We start from the raw sequence: 18,352 nt of genomic DNA, 5'->3' as shown, positions 1-18,352 counted from the left end.
TGTTTATTGCTAAAATTATAAGTAACAAATATAGACAACTTTGGAGGCCTTAGGTATCACAAGCTCATCAAAAAGGCCCCAACAGTAAATCACCAAGATCTAGAGTAGGGGTTTGCAAATTTTTCTGTAAAGGGCCAGACAGTAAAAACTTCAGGCTTTGCAGACCATATGGGGCTCCACCACAACTACTCAACTCCAGTATGTAGAACAAAAGCGACGCATAGACACTACATAAATGAACAGGCATGACTGTATTCCATTAAAACTTTACAAAAACAAGTGGCAGGCTGGATTTGGCCTGCAATTTATAGTTTGCCAATCCCTGACCTAGCTCCAAATCAACAGTATACTTTAACTCCTCTAGAACCCTGTGCCTTTCAACTAAACCCAGTGAAAAATATGAAGCACTTTCCTTTACAAAAGATGAATGAATGGCAATGATAAGAACATATGGAGCAATGAAAAAGCATGTTGAAAATCTCACCTATCCTTCCTCCAATCACATCAACTAGAATTTAGCCTGTTATCCTGACCTTCAAGGTGCTAAGGAATGCTGGACTCTGTACTGCCCAACTATATCCATTTAAAGGCAGCTTCTCCAGTTTAAAAGTTGGCTCAGAGGTGAAACACTGGTTAAATAACCCAGGTGGTAGTTATACTGTATTAGAATTGTTATATTCTGCCTTCAAATCTGCCCTAAAGCCAGTGATTTGACACTTGGCAGCACTGGTCCTGAAAAGAAGGAGGGAAAGGAAGGAAGGAAGGGGAAGGGAAGGAAATAAGGAGGGAAAAGATGTCCCACTCCTAGTTGGGTTCTAACTTCATCCCTTATGAAATCACCTTTTTTTAAAAAAAGATGGGGTCTCGCTATGTTGCCCAGGTTGGTCTCAAACTCCTGGGCTCAAGCGATCTGCCTGCCTCAGCCTCCCAAAGTGCTGAGATTATAGGCATGAGCCACGATGCCCAGCCATGTAATTTCTCTATCAAACTACTACTTACTGTGGAAAAGGGCCTCTCAATATAACTGGGGAAGCTCATCTTCCCTAAAATTCCCTTGTTCCTACCAGTCATGGGATTTTATTTTTTTCCTTTATTAACAGCATTTCCTAGGTTCTCCCCATCCTTATAGCTTTATACAACTCCAAACCACTTGACCTCTTAGAAGTAGAGCTCTATTATTGATCTTTTGAAAATGATCAGACAAAATGAGAAGAAGCAAAAGCACAATATAGTCCAAGGTGTTTCCTGTGTAGTTTCCTATACTCAGAACAATACAGCAAAGTTTCCCTCCCTCCACTAAAATCCAGGCCTCCACTCTATCTTGCAGGGAGGAGGAGAACCTCAGTTGATAGTAAAAATAGCTTCACCTTCATTTTGGCCCCTTACCATTAGCTAAGTCTGTTCTGCCATCTGTGCTGCTCCCTTTGCTGGACATCTTGAATGATGTTTGCTGTAGCCAGCCTGGGTTTGGGAGAGGAAGAAACCAAAACAATTAAGAAACCACTTGGGAAAGAAGACAATAGGGACAAGATTTAACAATGTACAGGTTTTATCATTTTTATAAAAATGATTTGTGTATGCATGCTTAACACAGCTTCTCAGCTTGTGAAAAGCACACCAGAAATTTTTTCTTCCCTATGTTTAAATTCCATATAATGACATATTTTGGGGGAGGTCAAGTGCCATCTCTTTACTTCACTCACTCAGTAACTGGCAGTGATTTTTCAGATGAGAAAGTGGGAACTAAAAACCTGGAACAGCAGGCGCATATCAAATGACAGGTACTGTAAGCCAAGAGTCTCAATACATAAAGCTAACTTCAGCACTGCCCCCTAGGCAAGAATCTTCCCACGTAAATAAGTGACATATGTATCCTCAAACTCCGTACAACACTTGTTTTCACAACATGAAGAGGTGAGTCAGATTCTGAATATCATTTTAAACACAAATCAACAGATAGAAGAAATCAAGCTCGTGGGGGAAGAGATTGAACTTTCTCTCTCTATTCACTCAGATGCCTAACTTCAAACCTATTATTTCTTTTTTTTTTTTTTTTTTTTTGAGACAAAGTCTCACTCTGTCACCCAGGCTGGAGTGCAGTAGTACAATCTTGGCTCATTGCAAGCTCCGCCTCCCGGGTTCACACCATTCTCCTGCCTCAGCCTCCCGAGTAGCTGGGACTACAGGCACCCGTCACCACGCCCGGCGAATTTTTTGTATTTTTAGTAGAGATGGGGTTTCACTGTGTTAGGCAGGATGGTCTCGATCTCCTGACCTTGTGATCCGCCCGCCTCAGCCTCCCAAAGTTCTGGGATTACAGGTGTGAGCCACCACGCCCAGCCCAACTAACTTCAAACTTATTAAAGGCACAGATACTAAGGATTATAGAGCTGAAACTAGAAATCAGGAGCACCCTATCCCTAGGAAAGAACCTTAAGTTGTTTCGTTTCTCTTAGACTAACAGTCAGAGTCTCTAAGCACAAAGACAAAGGTGGGGAAGAAAAGGGCAACATTTCCATTAAACCATCTCATCCCATTTCATATAATAATGGCAAACATTGTTTCACCTAACAGCATCAGCTTTCACTAGACTCGTCTTTCTTAGAATCAGGGTATCTAACTCATTTCCTTTCATGCCACTATAAAACATATTTTTTTCAGAGCCTCACTGCCACCTCCAGTAAATTCCAAAGAGCAAAGAATAATATTATTCAGATCAGAATTTTGTTAAGCCCTTTCAGTGACTTGGACAAAAGTCACTGGTAAAAGACAAAGTATAATTATTACCCCAGTCCTTGTACCCAGGCACCCTGGCCTCTAATCTTTCAACAGCCCTTTCATTCCCATGACAATTATTCCAGAATCAGCCTCATCCTTATCCTTTTCCCTGCTACCCTCTACAGAAATCTAAGCTGCTTCATTAAAAGTATCCTCTGTCAAGAGACAGCAGCCCAAAGATTGTTCATAATAGGTCAAGGTGGGAACAGAAATACTGCAAGAGTGGGGCTGAAGCTGACTGAATTTCAGGAAAGGACACCTGGAAGGGTGATGATGAAAGACAACGCCAACAAAAAACAGATATGTGAAGCAACATAAAGAAAAATAGTGAGAAGCTGTTTGCATTGCATTTTGTTTTTGAGGTAGACAGTTTTGTATAGCATTCCTCACACAGCATTTGTTTTTCCCTCTCAATAGTCCTGTTTATATTCTTTAGCATAGGAGCCTATCTTCTCCATCTAGAATTTAAAAGTGTATCAATTCCTATCAAGTGGGGAAAATGCACTACTTTGTTAAGATTAATCCATCACTTTGGGAGGCCAAGGAGGGCGGATCACCTGAGGTCAGGAGCTCTAGACGAGCCTGACCAACATGGAGAAACTCCGTCTCTACCAAAACTACAAAATTAGCCAGGCGTGGTGGCACATGCCTGTAATCCCAGCTACTAAGGAGGGTGAGGCAGGAGAATCACTTGAACCTGGGAGGCGGAGGTTGCAGTGAGCCGAGACTGCGCCATTGCACTCCAGCCTGGGCAACAAGAGTAAAACTCCATCTCAAAGAAAACAAAAATAAACAAACAAAAAAACACATTAAAAACAAAGGTAATACGCAGACCAGTGTAACACGAAGAACAGATTTGCTGTTTTCCCACCTCCATAATCAAAACTCTTTACCATATGTTTCACCCCACCATTATCCACTCCCAGAGAATTAAAAAGCAGCTCCAGAGAACCTCTCTTAAAACCAAGTATCAACTCCCACAGGAGTCCAGACTGCCTGAACTTTTGACTCATAATTGCTCTAGAAAATACATGTGCACAGATGACAAAGGTAAGTAGAATTAAATGTCAAAATTTCTGCAGAAGGATACTCTAGAGCAGTGATCTCCAAACTTTGATTATGAACCTCTATCAGTGAAAACTTTGAGCATGAACCTGACGTTCAAAGGTGTGGCATGCACCTGTAATCACAGCTACTCAGAAGGCTGAGAAAGGACTGCTTGAGCTCAGGAATTCAAGACCAGCCTGGGCAGAACTGTGAGACCCCTGTCTCAATCAATTAATCAAGGAGGCAGAGATGCTGTGCCCTAGGTGTCAAGTATAGGAGCTACTGAAAAATCTTTTCTAGTCAGGCACGGCAGCTCATGTCTGTAATCCCAGCACATTGGGAGGTCAAGGCAGGAGTTGGAGACCAGCCTGGGCAACATAAGAAGACCCCCATCACTACAAAAAAGAAAAAAATCAGTCAGGCATATGCCTGTAGTCTCAGCTACTCGGGGCGGGGCTGAGTTGGAAGGATGACATGAGCCACAGAAGTTGAGGCTGCAGTGAGCTGTGATTACACCACATCTCTCCAGCCTGGACAACAGAGCAAGAAGCAGTCTCCAAAACATTAAACAATAAAAAATCTTTTCCATCACCAAAAAATACAGTTTTAACTTTATAAACTGAGGTCTGCAGAGAACATATTTGACCCAAATCCAAACTATCTTCTTCACTTTTCACTATATTTCCAACAAATCCACTATTTTTACTTTGATCAACTTTCACGTAAAATCTAGTCCAAAGCTAATCTCACTGAGGTTGGAAAAGCTGATAAGCTCACTGTCCCAGGTAGTTGGAAGAGTTTAATTAGATTAGCTCCACTGCTCATATTCTAAAAATAACCATAACCCCTGCCAAACTGAAGGTTAAAGAGTAACCCATTGGAGGGTGAGGAAAAAAGGCCCAAGTGCCATTTTAATTTCACTAAGAAATTCCAGTGACCTAGATTTTTCTTGTCTTAGTAAGAATAAAGCCTTAAATTTTTAACCAATTACATGACAAAATATTAACTAAAAACCAGGCAGAAAGACTCCAATATGCTGGATAAGAGTACTTTGTAAAAGAGATACGAAGTGTCTCTTGTTTAGAACTACTGGGGCTCCTCTTTCCCCCTAATATGATGAAAGAGCTGTACAAGAAAGAGACTACGTATCCCTTGTCTGGAGTATCCTCTTATCCAAATGCTTGGGGCCAGAAGTGTTTCAAATTTTTGAATATCTGCAGTATACCAGTTGAGCATCCCAAATCAGAAAATTCAAAACCCAAAATGCTTCAACGAGTATTTCCTTTGAGCATCAAGTTGGCAATCAAAAAGTGTGGCACATATACACCATGGAATACTATGCAGCCATAAAAAAAGATGAGTTCGTGTCCTTTGTAGGGACATGGATGCAGCTGGAAACCATCATTCTCAGCAAACTATCGCAAGAACAGAAAACCAAACACCGCATGTTCTCACTCATAGGTGGGAATTGAACAGTGAGATCACTTGGACACAGGAAGGGGAACATCACACACTGAGGCCTATTGTGGGGAGGGGGGAGTGGGGAGGGATAGCATTAGGAGATACACCTAATGTAAATGATGAGTTAATGGGTACAGCACACCAACATGGCACATGTATACATATGTAACAAACCTGCATGTTGTGTACATGTACCCTAGAATTTAAAGTATTTAAAAAAAAAAAAGTTTCAGATTTCAAAGCACTTGAGATTTCAGATTTTTTAATCTGGGATGCTCAACTTGTACCAGAATAACTGAACATTCGACTGCCAAAAGAAAAAGAAAACCTCAATCCATACACTGTTCAATATACAAAAGTTAACTCAAAATGAATCACAGATCTAAATATAACTTAAAACAATACAACTTCCAAAAGAAAACAAAGAAAATAATCTCTGTGACCTTGGGTTAGGCAACAATTTCTTAGGATAGGACACAAAAAGCATATACAAAAAAAAATTAATCATTTGGATTTATCAAAATTAAAATCTCACTGGGCGCAATGGCTCAGGCCTGTAATCCCAGCACTTTGGGAGGCGAAGGCGGGCGGATCACCGGAGGTCAGGAGTTCGAGGCTAGCCTGACCAACATGGTAAAACCCCATTTCTATTAAATTACAAAATTAGCTGGGGTGGTGGCACATGCCTGTAGTCCCAGCTACTCAGGAGGCTGAGGCAGGCGAATCGCTTGAACCTGGGAGGCAGAGGTTGCAAGTGAGCCGAGATCGCACCATTGCACTCCAGCCTGGGCAACAGAGAGAGACTCCATCTCAAAAACAAACAAAAAAAAGTACTGTAAATAATAATCCCTCGAAAAGATCCTCAACATTATTAATAATTAAGAAAATATAAATTAAAACCACAATGAGAATCCACTAAACACCTATTAGAATGGTCAAAAATTGTTTAAATAACAAAAATTTACTTTATTAAGTACTAACAAGAAGTAGCACAACTCTTATACACTGTTACTAGACATGCAAAAGAGTACAGTCATTTTGAAAAAAGCAATTTGGCAGTTTCTTATGAAGTTAAATATACACTTATCATACAACTCAGGAATCCCACTTCAGCTTCAGAAATTTATATAAGAAAAAAGAGGTTCAGATCTGTTAAACCAGCAATTTGGGAGGCTGAGGCAGGAGGACAGCTTGAGTCCAGGAATTAAAAGACCAGCCTGGGTAACATAGCAATACCCCATCTTTAAAAATAAATAAATAAAATAAATAAGAATGAAAATGTATGCCACAAAATTAAAAATATCCTGTAGGTGAATGTTCTAATAGTTTTACTTAAATTCATCAAAAAACTGGAAACAAATGTTCTTCAGCTGGGTCATGGATGAACAAATTGTGGTAGGTCCACACAATGGGATACTACTGAGCAATAAAAAGGAATGAACTACTTACTGACACAAGCAACAACATGGATAGATCTCAAGTATGTTATGGTAAGTGCAATAATTCAGACTCAAACAGCTATACAATATATGATTCCACTTATAGTACTTTCTAGAAAAGATAAACCTATAGGAATAGAGAGATCAGGGACTACTAGGGCTTGCGGGTAGGGAAATGAAACTGACTGCAAAAGGGCATGAGAAAATTTTTTGGAATGATGGAAATGTTCTATGCCCCAATCATGTTGGTATTACATAACTAGGCCTTTGTCAGAATTAAAAGAATAGGCCAACTTAAAAAAGGATAAATTTTACTGTATATAAATTATACTTGAATAAACATGGCCTAAAAAGAGAGAACGCAGGTCGGCGCAGTGGCTCACGCCTGTAATCTCAGAACTTTGGGAGGCCAAGGGGGGGCGGATCACCTGAGGTCAGGAGTTCGAGACCAGCCTGACCAACATGGAGAAACCCCATCTCTACCAAAAGTACAAAAAAATTAGCCGGGCATGGTAGCGCATGCCTGTAATCCCAGCTACTTGGGAGGCTGAGGCAGGAGAATTGCTTGAACCCGGAAGGTGGAGGTTGTGGTGAGCCGAGATCGCGCCATTGCACTCCAGCCTGGGAAACAAGAGAGAAACTCTGTCTCAAAAAAAAGAGAAAGAATGAGAGAAGAGTGATGGAGGAAAAATAATGCAAACTGTTAAATGACATAATACCATCAAAAACACTAAATTCTCAAGGCTGTGATTAATAAAAGTTGACTAAAATGGTCAATATGTCACAGCAAATGACAGCATAGACTTCTCACCTGAAAACGAAAGTGCTGAAACGGTTTTTGCTGCAACCAAGACTGCCTATGTGATTTCTCAGCGACCACATTAATGGCAAGATTAATTCTAAATACATAAAAAGTCTACAACCCTATTGTCTTGGTGATAACTAAGAAGAGCAGAAATTTAAGTAGCTCAGTTATTCTTGTGGTTGTACTATTAATTTGTATGTTTATGCTCTTTATTTTTTTTAATTTCTCTGAAGTTCACTTTAAATCCTTTGGTGTCTAGGGTCTATGAATACTGGTCTGACAACTACCTTACCTTGAGCCCGATCGAAACATCAACATCTAAATATTATTATTGTCCTTGATCCCTTTACTAAGACCTGAACTCAGTCTGTCAAATCTCATGGTTTATATAATCCCAGCATTCTCTCAAACCAGTGCCTGTCTCATTCTGCTACTCAAGTACCCAACTCTCCTACATAAACATCCATATTTAAATGAGACAAGGTTTTAGAATTTCCTCTGAAACTAGAAGGTGATGAGAAAATACTTCAATTATTATTAAGACAGAGAGCCACACAGTCCCAAGTTTCTCTCAGGAGGACAGATGTCCCTTACCACTCAAAAATGAACAGCTGTTCAGGGTTGATCTCCATCCAAAGTACAAATTTGCTTTTCTAGGTCCCACAGTCCATCTGGTATCAACTAGTTCTACTTTCTCCACCTCCAATTTTTGTTTCCAAGATGAAATGGCTCATTTTAACTTCATTTTACTTCCCTTAATATTTCTCCTTCACAAGAAACACTTACTTCTCCAAGCCTACTTTCCTGACTTAGAATAGTGGTTTTGCAGATTTTTTTTTTTTTTTTTTTTTTTTAAGACAGGGTCTCACCGTTGTCCAGGCTGGAATGCAGTAATGGGATCTCAGCTCACTGAAGCCTCGACCTCCCAGGCTCAAGTGATGCTCCCACCTCAGCCCCTTCAGTAGCTGGGACTACAGGTGCACACCGCCATGCTCAGCTAAATTTTTTGTATTTTTTTGTAGAGATGGCGGTGGGGGACATGTTGCCCAGGCTGGTCTCAAATTCCTGGACTCAAGTGATCCACCTTCCTTGGCCTCCCAAAAAGCTGAGATTACAGGCGTGAGCCACCGCACCTGGCCGGATGGTGTTTATCAATCAGAGAACCTCAGGCACTGAAACTCAAAGGATGACCCCAAAGAGGCTGAAACTCATTACATAAAGCATGTTTATTGTAGGTAGGACTTTAGTTCTGGGCTATTTTCTAATAAGTACTTGGAGGGGTCGAACATACGACACTGTCTCCTCTGGTAGGCTGGACAGATGAGCAGAAAGAAACTGAATGTTTCTGGAACGGGAAAATTAATCTCTATTCCTACTGTGCTGAAGATTTGACAGTACAAACAACCCAACTGCAGAGAGGCTCTAGCACGTACACTCTAGCTGGGAGTCTAGGCTACTCATTTTTATACAAATTACAAGCCTCTGGCACCACCCAGTGGCCTATCTGTAAGCAAACATGCTGTTACACAACAGCATTGGTACCAGGCAATATACAGAAGTTACAAATATAAACAAGGCAGTCACAATCCCTTTTGTAGCCAATTAATCAATTAGGAAAAATGAGTATATAACCATGATACAAGAGACATAAGTATCAATATCTTTTTTTAAAAAGATAAATAGAATGCTGTTGTGTTTGAACAGAGGAAAAGATTATATTTAGTTTCAGGGAGAAAGGAAATGCTTCTATGGAAAATTAGGTTTTAAGATGGGCCTTAAAAGACAGGCAGGATTTCAATGGGTAGAGTTGAGAAAGACATTCCACAGGACCAGAGCGAGAAAAGACATGGAGGTTAAAAACCTGACATGGTCAAGAAACATACACGGGTAGTCTAGTTTGGCTAGCCAGTAAGGTATAGTTGATAAGTTAAGAGGTATAATAAAAGCTTTGTTCTTGGGGGGGGGGGTGTCAGGCATCAGGGAAATTATTTTGTCAAAGATAATAAGATGGACTAAAACGAAGGAAAAGGAATGAGAAACAAGTTTAAAAGCTATTATAGTTGCCAAGATAAGAAGTAATGAGGGGCTGTCTTGAGTGGACGGCAAAGGGAATTAAAAAGGGATCAACATGAGAATGGTCGTAAAGGGAGGTAATGTTTAGCTCAATAAGCAGTTACAAAGCTGAGTCAAAAAAGACAAGTTCTTAGTCTGGTGCCCAGAGGAAATCAAGTGACAAAAATGAGATGCTGGTAGGTGGGATAAGAGATTATTCTGAATATATTTAAAATCCAAGCTGACATGTTAGGTAGGAAAGTAGTGACAAACAAATTTAAGTTTGAAACTTAAATAAAGTAGGGCCAGAGATATAGACTTGTGAGTTATCCGTACAGAGAAACTTCAAAATCAAACACCTTGTAAATCATACCTCAAACAATTAGGCACCTAAGAAGGCTCTGGGAGAGGAAGTTCAACGGAAGAATCTTCAGGAATACCTACTCTTAGAGAAAAGAAAGGAGAGCAGAGAGAAAAATTGAGAAGAACGAATGATAAAAATTAAATCTCTGGAAGTCAAGAATAAAAAGGTTTCAAGGTGGCCGGGCGCTGTGGCTCATGCCTGTAATCCCAGCACTTTGGGAGGCCGAGTTGGGCGGATCACAAGGTCAGGAGATCAAGACCATCCTGGCTAATATGGTGAAATCCCATCTCTACTAAAAATACAAAAAATTAACCAGGTGCTGTGGCGGGTGCCTGTAGTCCCAGCTACCTGGGAGGCTGAGGCAGAAAAATGGCATGAACCCGGGAGGTGGAGCTCGCAGTGAGGTGAGATCACACCACTGCAATCCAGCCTGGGTGACAGAGCAAGATTCCATCTCAAAAAAAAAAAAAAAAAAAAAGGTTTCAACGTGAGGATAGGCTGGGCGCAGTGGCTCATGCCTGTAATCCCAGCACTTTGGGAGGCCGAGGCTGGAGGATCGCTTGAGCCCAGGAGTTTGAGACCAACCTGGGCAACACTGGGAGACTCTGTCTCTACAAAAAATTCAAAAATTAGGCCAGGCACAGTGGCTGACGCCTAAGTGATGCTGGTAATCCCAGCACTTTGGGAGGCTGAGGCGGGCGGATCACCTGAGGTCAGGAGTTTGAGACAAGTCTGGCCAAAATGGTAAAACCCTGTCTCTACTAAAAATACAAAAATTAGCCACACGTGGTGGCACACGCCTGCGATCCCAGCTACTCGGGAGACTGAGGCAGGAGAATCACTTGAACCTGGGAGGCAAAGGTTGCAGTGAGCCGAGATCGCACCATTGCACTCCAGCCTGGGCGACACGGCGAGACTCTGTCTCAAAAATAAATAAATAAAATAAAATAAAAAAATAAAAAGTAGGGTGTGGTGGTATACACCTGTAGTCCCAGCTACTTGGGAGGCTGAAGTGGGAGGATCACTTGAGCCCCAGAGGTCAAGATGGCAGTGAGCCATGATGGGGTCACTGTACTCCAGCCTGGGTGACAGAGCAAGACCCTGTCTCAGAAAAACGAAACCAAGAAGGTAAGGAGGACAGTCCATGCTTCCAAAAAATACAGAAAACAGTATACTGTTAAAAGGCTGTAAGAGTCAGAACAGCTTTTCCCCTGGAATTATCTCAGAGATTGAATGGAATGCTGATTTTCTCTCTAGTAAAGAATCATAAAACACTAGGATTCGGCTGTCTCTTAGGTCTATAAAAATTATTTCCTGGGCTGGGTGCAGTGGCTCATGCCTGTAATCCCAACACTTTGGGAGGCCGAGGCGGGTGGATCATGAGGTCAGGAGTTTGAGACCAGCCTGGCCAACATGGTGAAATCCCATCTCTACTAAAAATACAAAAATCAGCTGGGTGTGGTGGAGCATGCCTGTAATCCCAGCTACTGGGGAGACTGAGGCAGGAGAATCACATAAACTGGAAGGCGGAGGTTGCAGGGAGCCAAGATTGTGCCACTGCACTCCAGCCTGGGCCAAAGAACGAAACTCTTGTCTCCAAAAAAAAAAAAAAAAAAATTGTTTCCTTAAAAAACTCATTAGCTTACCAATATAGCATAACTATGTCTAAACAATGAAAAATGTCTTTATTCCTACTGCCATTTGAATACTTTATATACATATATTTATAAGAAATATTTAATTCTACCTTTCAGTTCATTTGCTTCATCATTTGGCTTTGAAAAGCCCTGGTTTTTTTTTTTTTTTTTTTTGGCCAGGCACTGTGGCTCATGCCTGTAAACCCCACACTTTAGGAGGCCAGACCGGGCGGATCATGAGGTCAACAGATCAAGACCATCTTGGCCAACATGGTGAAACCCCGTCTCTACTAAAAATACAAAAATTAGCTGGGCATGGTGGGATGCACCTGTAGTCTTAGCTACTTGGAGGCTGAGGCAGGAGGATTGCTTGAACCCAAGAGGAGAAGGCTGCAGTGAGCCAAGATCACGCCACTGCACTACAGGCTGGTGACAAAGCAAGACGCCATCTAAAAAAAAAAAAGTCCTGTTTTTAAAGACAGCATGCGTTATGAAAGAAAGAAAAGGGCTTTGGTGTCAAGCAGACCTGGGTTTGAATTCTACCTCTACCACCTGCTTTCGAGTTTTTCTTTTGTAAAATGGGATAATATCACCACCCTGCAGGAATTTAGAGGATTAAAGACAACGTATGCTAAGAGCCTGTTTGTACATAGTAGGCATTTATATTATTTTTCTAGTTTCCCATCTCTATACCAGACTACATTTCCTAGAAGCCTAGACTTCCTTACCACTCAGCAATGATTCTCCAAACATCGTATACAATATAGGACACAGTTCCAAGTCTATGAAATCTGCCTACCCATTCTCTCTGGCGTTTTAAAGAATTCAGAGAGCTCCGTTAATATCTTCTTTCAAGTATTCATGTTCTACGAACTACAGTAAGGCAGTCTACCCAGGAACCCATAATATAAGCCTCCCTAAGTTTTTCTCCCTCTTTTAATTAAAAAAATTTTTTTTTACTATTATTATTGTAGAGACGGAGTCTCACTATCTTGCCGAGTAGTCTCAAACTCCTGAGCTCAAGTAATCCTCCTACCTTGGCCTCCCAAAGTGCTGGGATTATAGGCATGAACCACCACACCTGGCCTCTTCTCCCTCTTGAAGGTTCTGAGGATACCCAAGATGGAGGACTGCAAAGCAATCACCATGGATAATGATGAGGATTCAAACTATGAATAAGGAACTTTGTTCCTTCTTTGAATTAATGCCTTCTCTCCCTACTGGTAACATCAAATGCCCAGTGTTTATAGTTTACTGGCTTTCTTTTTTTTTTTTTTTTTTTTTTTTTGAGACAGGGTCTCACTCTGTCACCCAGGCTGGAGTACAGTGTTGTGATCCTGGCTCACTGCAACCTCTGCCTTCCGGGTTCAAGCAATTCTCCTGCCTCAGCCTCCCAAGTAGCTGGGACTACAGGCGCATGCCACTGCAGCTGACTAATTGTTGTATTTTTAGTAGAGATGGAGTTTTGCTATGTTGGCCAGGTTGGTCTCGAACTCCTGGCCTCAGGTGATCCGCCCGCCTCAGCCTCCCAAAATGCTGGGATTACAGGCATAAGCCACCATGCGTGGCCTCTGGTTTTAATTCTAATAACAGTATTTCAGACTATGTCAGGAACGCACTCTAACCCTTCAGTGTTAATTTCCAGCAGCAGAACTAAGAAACTTTTTTTTTTTTTTTTTAAAGAGACAAGGTCTTGCTATGTTGCCCAGGCTGGCCTGAAACTCCTCGGCTCAAGCAGTCCTCCCAACTCAGCCTCCTGAGTAGTCAGGATTACAAGTACACGCCACTGCACCTGGCTGAGAGACCTTTCTATAAAAACATCCAAGCGCGTTTATCTCAATTTAACTAATTCTTAGGGATATCTACTTTTCATTTTGTTTCCATCTCGATTTACGTTTACATCAGAAGTCTGTTGCCATTAACAGTTTTTGCCATTTATATTTCAAATTTTTCTTAAATTGCTGGAGAGGATTTAAGATGAAAAAATCATGCTCCAAAGGTACAACTTACAATAAAACAGTGAAGAGAGGCTTAAAACATCAAGAAGTGCCTTCCTACAGGTTAGGTTAGAAGAAAGGGTCTAATGTTGGATCCTAAGTAAGGTTACCAAAACATACCTGGTAATGTGCCAATGATTAAAGTACACCAGAGGAATACAGTCACTTGGCTACCACTAGAGGTAAACCCTATAGTAGCTTTCCAGATGGCTAAGAAAAAACCAGGAAGAAAAAAAAAAAAAGGCATGTGAGGCAAATATGTATGCTTAACTACAGAACTTGGCCAGACTTCCTTAAATAGTATCTTCAGAGGATAAATAGCAAATATCTAATCTCAGATACAATGATGAAAATTTTTGCAATGACCCAATCCACTAGACATACTATTAATACATTTCATTAATAAGATGCCATCTTTGTCATATTAATTACTCCCCAGTGCCCTACTGGCAACCTCAAGGCAGCCTCCGTTCATTAATTTATCTGTATCATAACACATTTCTGAGGTTAGGTGGTACTTGAGAAATCTGGCTTCTGGCCCAGGAACTATGTCCTGCAGAGGTAAAGATTAAAAAAAAAAAAAAAAAAAAAAAAAAAAAAAAAAAAAAAAAACCTGCTACAAAGAAGTGACTAATTCATAAAATTCATCACTCACCAATTTTTGAAAAGCTTTCAAAGACTTTCTACTCACTCCAAGAGCAGAATGACTAAATCAATAAAGAGCAAGTAGCCTCCTTTTCTGACTGATTTTAACAGCAATGACGTTTCTTGGGTACATTCGTGAAAATAAAAGATGAAGCTTTTAATATTACTACAAAGCTAAGCTAAAACTCAATGGCTTTTGGCTCTAAAATGAAAATATATAAAGTCACCACTCCATGCCTATTGCTGATTCAATTAATTCAGTTGCCTGCGTTCCAAACAGGTGAGGGTAAACAGCAGATTATCTTAGCTCACTGATAATCTGCTTTAAAAAAAAAAAAAAAAAAAAGGTAATTCAGTCTCAGAGACTTAAAAACTAACTCTAACACCAATGTTATGCAATACAAAGTCCTGTGTGGATACCGTTATTTCTCTTTTATAATCTGGGTATTTCCTAGACATGTTTAGAATAAACTTTTCTACAGCAAAAATAATGAAGTAATGAATCTATCTACTGAAAGCATTTTAATAGTCACTTTATGATTTTAAAAGTCTATAACTCACCTGATGAATACAAGACTTAGAGGATGAAACTCAAGATCCCAGTCTTTCACAACAGGGTGCGCTTCTATACAATGTCTCCTTACTAGAATCTGTTTGTTTTTAAAATGTCAGTATTGTTTTAAACTGGCAACAAAGAGGCTGCTTTCTTTCAGCTCTCTGTAGACAAGCTTCTGTCTTAGGTTGATCCTACTCAACACTAAGGACCATGGCACCGGGACTGATTCTTTTTTTTTTTTTGAGACCAGGTCTCGCTCTGTTGCCCATACTAAAGTGCAGTGGTGCAATCTCAGCTCACCGCAGCCCGTACTCCTGGACTCGATCTTCCCACCTCAGCCTCCCAAGGAGATAGGAGTGCAAGTACTTGCCCCATGCTTGGCTATCTTTTTAACTTTTTGTAGAGACGAGGTCTCAACATCACCTAGGCTGGACTTGAACAACTAGGCTCAAGTGATCCTCCCACCTTGGCCTCCCAAAAGTGCTGGGATCACAGCTATGAGCCAACCGCACTTGGCCTGGCAGATTTTTATACATTTAATTGACTGCACTGAGCAGGGCGCAGAGGCTCACGCCTGTAATCCTGTTCTGGGAGGCTGAGGCAGGAGGACTGCTTGAGCCCAGGAGTTCGAGATCAGCCTGGGCAATATGGTGAAACCTCATCTTTATAAAAAATACAACAATTAGCCAGGTATGGTGGCGTGCACCTGTAGTCCCAGCTACTCGAGAGGCTGAGATGGGAGGATCACCTAAACTCAGGAGGTCGAGGTTGGAGTGAGCCATGATGGTGCCACTGCACTCCACCCCAGGTGACAGAGTGAGAACCTGTTTCAAAAATAAATAAATAGACTGCACTTTAAGAGGTTGGTGGTGAGAACTAAAAGGTCACTAGCATTCTTAGCCTTCCACTCCAACCATCCTAGGAAATACTACCTAATAAGATGCCATAATTCTTAAGTAAACACCTAAAACCCTGGAAATATAAAAATATCTTCAAGCTAGGTGCTGTGGCTATGCCTGTAATCCCAGCACTTTGGGAGGCCAAGATGGGAGCATCACTTGAGACGAGCTGGGCAAGTAAGACCTCATCTCTAAAAAAAAAAAAAAAAAAAAAAAAAGGCCGGGCGCGGTGGCTCAAGCCTGTAATCCCAGCACTTTGGGAGGCCGAGACAGGCGGATCACAAGGTCAGGAGATCGAGACCAGCCTGGCTAATACGGTGAAACCCCGTCTCTACTAAAAAATACAAAAAACTAGCCGGGTGAGGTGGCGGGCGCCTGTAGTCCCAGCTACTCGGGAGGCTGAGGCAGGAGAATGGCAATGGCGTAGACCCGGGAGGCGGAGCTTGCAGTGAGCTGAGATGCGGCCACTGCACTCCAGTCTGGGCGACAGAGCGAGACTCTGTCTCAAAAAAAAAAAAAAAAAAATTAGCTAGGTATGGTGATATGCCTGTGGTCCCAGCTACTCAGTTGAGGTGGGAAGATCACTTGAGCCCAGGAGTTTGAGACCAGCCTGGGCAACAAAGTGAGTCCCTATCTCTACAAAAACCAAAAATAAAAAAAAACTTCAGAAGACAAAAAGTTTACAGTGTGGCCCACAGACTAGAAATACTGATTTACTATACACAGATGTTACCTGGGGATTCGTACCCAGCACATAAGGAAATAGAGTCCAAGTTATCTCTTTCAAAGTATTTTCTTTTCTCCTCCCACCCTTTCCGTCACCCGACACGGATCTTCAGAGTTTATAAAAACACAAATGATACAAATGCAATCTCAACCCATCTCACCACCACCCTGGAGAGTCCTTACCTTACAATGGAGAATTCAGACCCTGGATGATGGCAGTTAAAAGTTCATCAAATCTAAACTGATCACTGGTCTGAATGACACAGCCGCTTTCATTGCGATATTATCAGTACTTAATTTTCATGTGCCCTTACCAAAAAGATGTGAAAGAAAAGCCAACAAAGGGTTTAAAACTCTTCATCTGTGCTGTCATATTATTAAGATGGTCCAGCTGTGGAGCTGAAAAAAGAACTCTTTGGCCGGGCACGGTGGCTAACATCTGTAAACCCAGCACTTTGGGAGGCCAAGGTGGGCGGATCATGAGGTCAGGAGATTGAGACCATCCTGGCCAACATGGTGAAACCCCTCCTCTACTAAAAATACAAAAATTAGCTGGTCAAGGTGGCGCATGCCTGTAATCCCAGCCACTCGGGAGGTTGAGGCAGGAGAATCACCTGAACCAGGAATTTGGAGGTTGCAGTGAGCTGAGATCGCGCCACAGCATCCCAGCCTGGCAACAGAGCGAGACTCCATCTCAAAAACAAACAAACAAACAAAAAACAAACAAAAAAACCCCTCTTCATTCCTAACTCCCTAGCCCTGATTCACTTTAAAAAGAAATGAAAACCTTCTCCTCACACAGTTCTTTGATAATTTGTTGATGAGGATCACTGTACAGCCCAACAACAAGGAAAAAAATGTATTCCCTTCATGGCAAAAAAGGAAAGTATAAAGGGTAGTTGCAGGAGAGGTAAACAACATTGTAGCAGAAAGGGAAAGAATTGCAACACTGCCAACTCTGATCAGGTGTGCTAACAGAGAGACCAAGAAGAAGGAACCAATGAACAAAAAAATTTACTGATGTTTAAGAATACATTTTGAAATATACATACACCAATATCTAATATTCTGTCCTCTGGTTATGAACCCCCAACAGGGGATTCATGTTCAGAAGACAATTCTAGGTGGGCACTTACAAAGGACACGTCTAAGTTGATCAATTAAAAATCTGTTGGGAAAATTAACCAGTAAAATATGTTTTAAGGCGAAATGTAAAAGAAGCATAAATTGATGTATAACTTATTCAAAGCTATATCAATGATATGCAGAAAAAAACAAAACATTTTTTGAGTGTGTACCACATGCTCTTAGATTACTAAGAGCTTTAAATAGATTCCCTATAATACTAACAATGACCCTGGGAGGTAAGCGGTATTATCACACTTTTAGAGTTGTGGAAATTAAGAGTCAGAGAAGTTTAAGTAACTTGCTCAAGGTCACATGGCTAAGAAATATTAGTCTAGTATTTAAACCTTAAAATTAAATTAAAAGTCTGTCCAATCTCTAAAGACTGTCCTTTTCTCTTTATATCTTACTGATACACATACACACCATCACTAATCATTTTATTCCAGTACATAATTAGCGTTTTCTAAGTCAGTCATCAAATGGAATAAAAATCACCAGCGTCACTCAATCTTTTCCCACTACAAATCATAAAGATATTAGGAATCAGCCAGGGCTGCCTTCCAGTCACTTAGCTTTTCTGTCACATGCCATGAGCCTCTAGTCTCTGCTACCAGAAACCTGAAAGCTTCAGGAAAACTGCATTTATAAGTATGTTCTGACTCCCTTTTTGGCACCAACCCATGCTGCTGAATGCCCAGGATGTTTCTTCTGCTAACCAAGAATTCTTCAGACCAGCTACAAAAGAAAGAGCAGCCACTATTTATTTATTTATTTTTTTACAAAAAATTTCCCACTATATCCTAAAAAGTCGGAATTCT

General features: G+C 41.0%; 1 protein-coding gene across 33 annotated transcripts in view; it reads right to left on the bottom strand.

Moving 5' to 3' along the window:
* DCAF8 (DDB1 and CUL4 associated factor 8) overlaps window positions 1–18,352 on the bottom strand; it is a 46,610-nt gene that overhangs the window by 26,491 nt on the left and 1,767 nt on the right. For 22 of the 33 annotated variants that reach the window (XR_012434666.1, XR_012434669.1, XR_012434684.1 and 19 more), the window contains one exon: window positions 1,387–1,461. The exons of 8 other annotated variants lie outside the window; for them this stretch is intronic. Coding sequence is in view for 13 of the 25 variants with exons in the window: in XM_065543621.2 (XP_065399693.1) it covers window positions 1,387–1,435 (49 nt within the window). In the remaining 12 variants the exon portion in view is untranslated. Of the gene's footprint in view, window positions 1–1,386; window positions 1,462–13,700; window positions 13,791–18,352 lie in introns of all 33 variants that reach the window. 3 more of the 33 variants (XM_065543653.2, XM_065543668.2, XM_065543673.2) reach the window with 1 other exon arrangement.

This window comes from Macaca fascicularis, chromosome 1 (assembly GCF_037993035.2).
Source record: "Macaca fascicularis isolate 582-1 chromosome 1, T2T-MFA8v1.1".
Lineage (NCBI taxonomy): Eukaryota > Metazoa > Chordata > Mammalia > Primates > Cercopithecidae > Macaca > Macaca fascicularis.
Note: the sequence above shows the minus strand (reverse complement) of the source record. Positions and strands in the feature narration are given on the sequence as shown.